Consider the following 2,372-nt stretch of genomic DNA (forward strand, 5'->3'; position numbering starts at 1 on the left):
GACCTGGTATTTAAGGATGCTCTGTGGCTTGCCCGACCTACAGACTATTCCACATGGGTACCTGTATGGTCAGAGGGAGGTGGAATAAGCAGTTTGGTGTGGGGAGGCTTTCAGACTACCTAATATACCAATTAGCGGTCTTAGTCTTCCATTCAAGCTTAAAAGCACTCAAATGCAGCTTCTGGTTGCTGTTATTGCGCTTCCCTTTAGTGACTGCTCATACAGTATTTATACCTGTTAGAAATATTACTCATTTCAGAAAGATCCCTATTGTTCAACTAAATGATTTATCACAGAGTCATAAAAGCCACCTGTGACAGACGGCAGAATGCAGGCTTCATACACTGCACTTCAGCCTGATGTATAGCTTCCTCTGTGAAAGGAAACTATTTCATTCTCTGTAAGCTACACCTTAACGTGATACCTGACGCTCTGCTTGTGGGATTCAGTTTTGACTGTGCATCCTCTTCACTGATTAAAAAGAGTGAAATAAATTCTGTAACCTGTGACCCAAGGACAATTCTCATGTTTTCTTCAAAGTCACTTGAGTTTACTCGGGTGGAAACAAAACCAGAATTTTCAGAATTGTTCTAACCATTATTTTGACATTGGGAAGAGGACAAAAGGGATATTAGACCTGGTTGTAATGTGGTTTTACTTTGGGTAGACTAAAAAAAGCGGAGCATATTAACACTCCTGGAGGTTTATATGATGAACGTCCTTCTTCCCTAAATTGAAATAACCTCCTCTAAGGTCTAGTATATTTTAAAAATATATGGCAGTGTAAGAAGCAGCAAGATGGTATTTTTCTTAAAAGTCACTCAAAAATATTTTTTGCTTTCCAGGTATGGCAATACACTGACAAATGCAAGGAAATGGTATTCATACCACGTGAAAAAATAGTGGTCAACCTTATCACTATTAATGTAGATGAGAACAAGACATCTCAGGAGTCCATTCATCTGTCAGAAAGGAAAAGTCCCTGTTATTACACTGTTTACAATGGCACCAAAGGAAAGGATTTGCCTTCAAAAGAAGTGTCGGGAACAAAACACTTGCTTGAAATTTCACATGAAGAGATTTCACATAAAGAGGATATTTTAGTGGACAGGGACCAAAGTGGGAACTGTCCATCTTATGGCCAGCCTGGAACAAAGAATACTTGGAGACAGGAAATTGCAGGGACTGTAGAGTATGAACATGATGTAAGGGCTGAAGACTTCAGTCCCATTCAGAAACTAGAAGAAAAGTCTTCTGCCCCCAGAGGACTACTAGATGAGCCACAGGTTGCTTTGGGGAGCTTGGTTAGTAAGAACACAGGACAGCCTTATTGCCCCCAACTAGAGGTGCGGGCAGCAGTCCCTTGTTTGGGACAGAAAATGGAGGAACTTAATTTGAAGATAGTCAACACAGCAGATGAATTGCCAGCTGAGACCCGTATCAACTTAGTGGACTTGGCTACTGAAAAAATTGGGAAGCTGTCCTATCCTCAGCTGGAAAAAATAGCCCAGAGCCTCACAGAGAAAGAGGGTGAACAGACCATATTAGTAGACTGGGATCCTCACACAGGTAGACTGTATATTCCTACCTTGTCTGGTACTGAAAATAAGGTGTGTGAAGGAGTATTCAAGTGTGATGATCCTGACAAAGAGGGATTTTTGTCCAGACTCTATGAGAAAGAGGTATCGGATGAATCATTGGAGGACCAAGAAATGTACCTCCTGCAATTTAAGGAACAATGGGGACTGCACGTAGAAACTGAAGACTGAATAATAATTTTCTAAAATATTCTAAAATGAAAAATCTTGTTTACTTTGCCAAAGAGAGTGATTGATTCAGTGGAGCAAACGCGTCTTAATGCAATGAAGTTTTCAGAATCATCCCAATTGAACAACTTATTTGTGATACTTTATTTATAACAGTTTCCAGACATGATATAAGTGATTTTGACTTCCGTCATAAACCTCTCAGGTAAAATATGATGGTTATGGTATTATCTTTTGTAAAAAAATATATATTTTTATGCAGGATGCTCTTAGGATTTTCACATTGAAATTAATGTCAGAACAAATTATCAGCATATGAAAGCAGTTATTTTTAGCAAATAAAAAGCAACAATATTACATTTTGCTGGACTATTTCATGTGTCTTATCACAATAAGTCTTTTCTAAGTCTCACTCCTGCTACTTGTAATGCTTTGAGCCAACTTTTGTGGAATTTAAGGGCATTCCAGCATATATTTTGCTTCTGTTTTATAAATATTCTTCTACTTAACTAAGTTCTTAATTATTTCTCTTTGAAGTCTCATCTGAGGTGTGGGATCCCTTCCATACTGTGCTGCACAAATGTGCCACCAGCAATTCTTTTAGCA

At 38.6% G+C, this 2,372-nt stretch overlaps 1 protein-coding gene across 1 annotated transcript in view; it reads left to right on the top strand.

Moving 5' to 3' along the window:
* The window catches only part of IL20RA (interleukin 20 receptor, alpha), an 8,695-nt gene extending 6,926 nt beyond the window's left edge, over positions 1–1,769 (top strand). The window contains exon 6 of the mRNA XM_010135932.1: positions 846–1,769. Within this exon, the coding sequence (XP_010134234.1) occupies positions 846–1,769 (924 nt within the window). The remainder of the gene's footprint in view (positions 1–845) is intronic.
* The last annotated feature ends 603 nt before the right edge of the window (positions 1,770–2,372 follow it).

Source organism: Buceros rhinoceros, unplaced genomic scaffold, assembly GCF_000710305.1.
Source record: "Buceros rhinoceros silvestris isolate BGI_N320 unplaced genomic scaffold, ASM71030v1 scaffold12545, whole genome shotgun sequence".
Taxonomy (NCBI): domain Eukaryota; kingdom Metazoa; phylum Chordata; class Aves; order Bucerotiformes; family Bucerotidae; genus Buceros; species Buceros rhinoceros.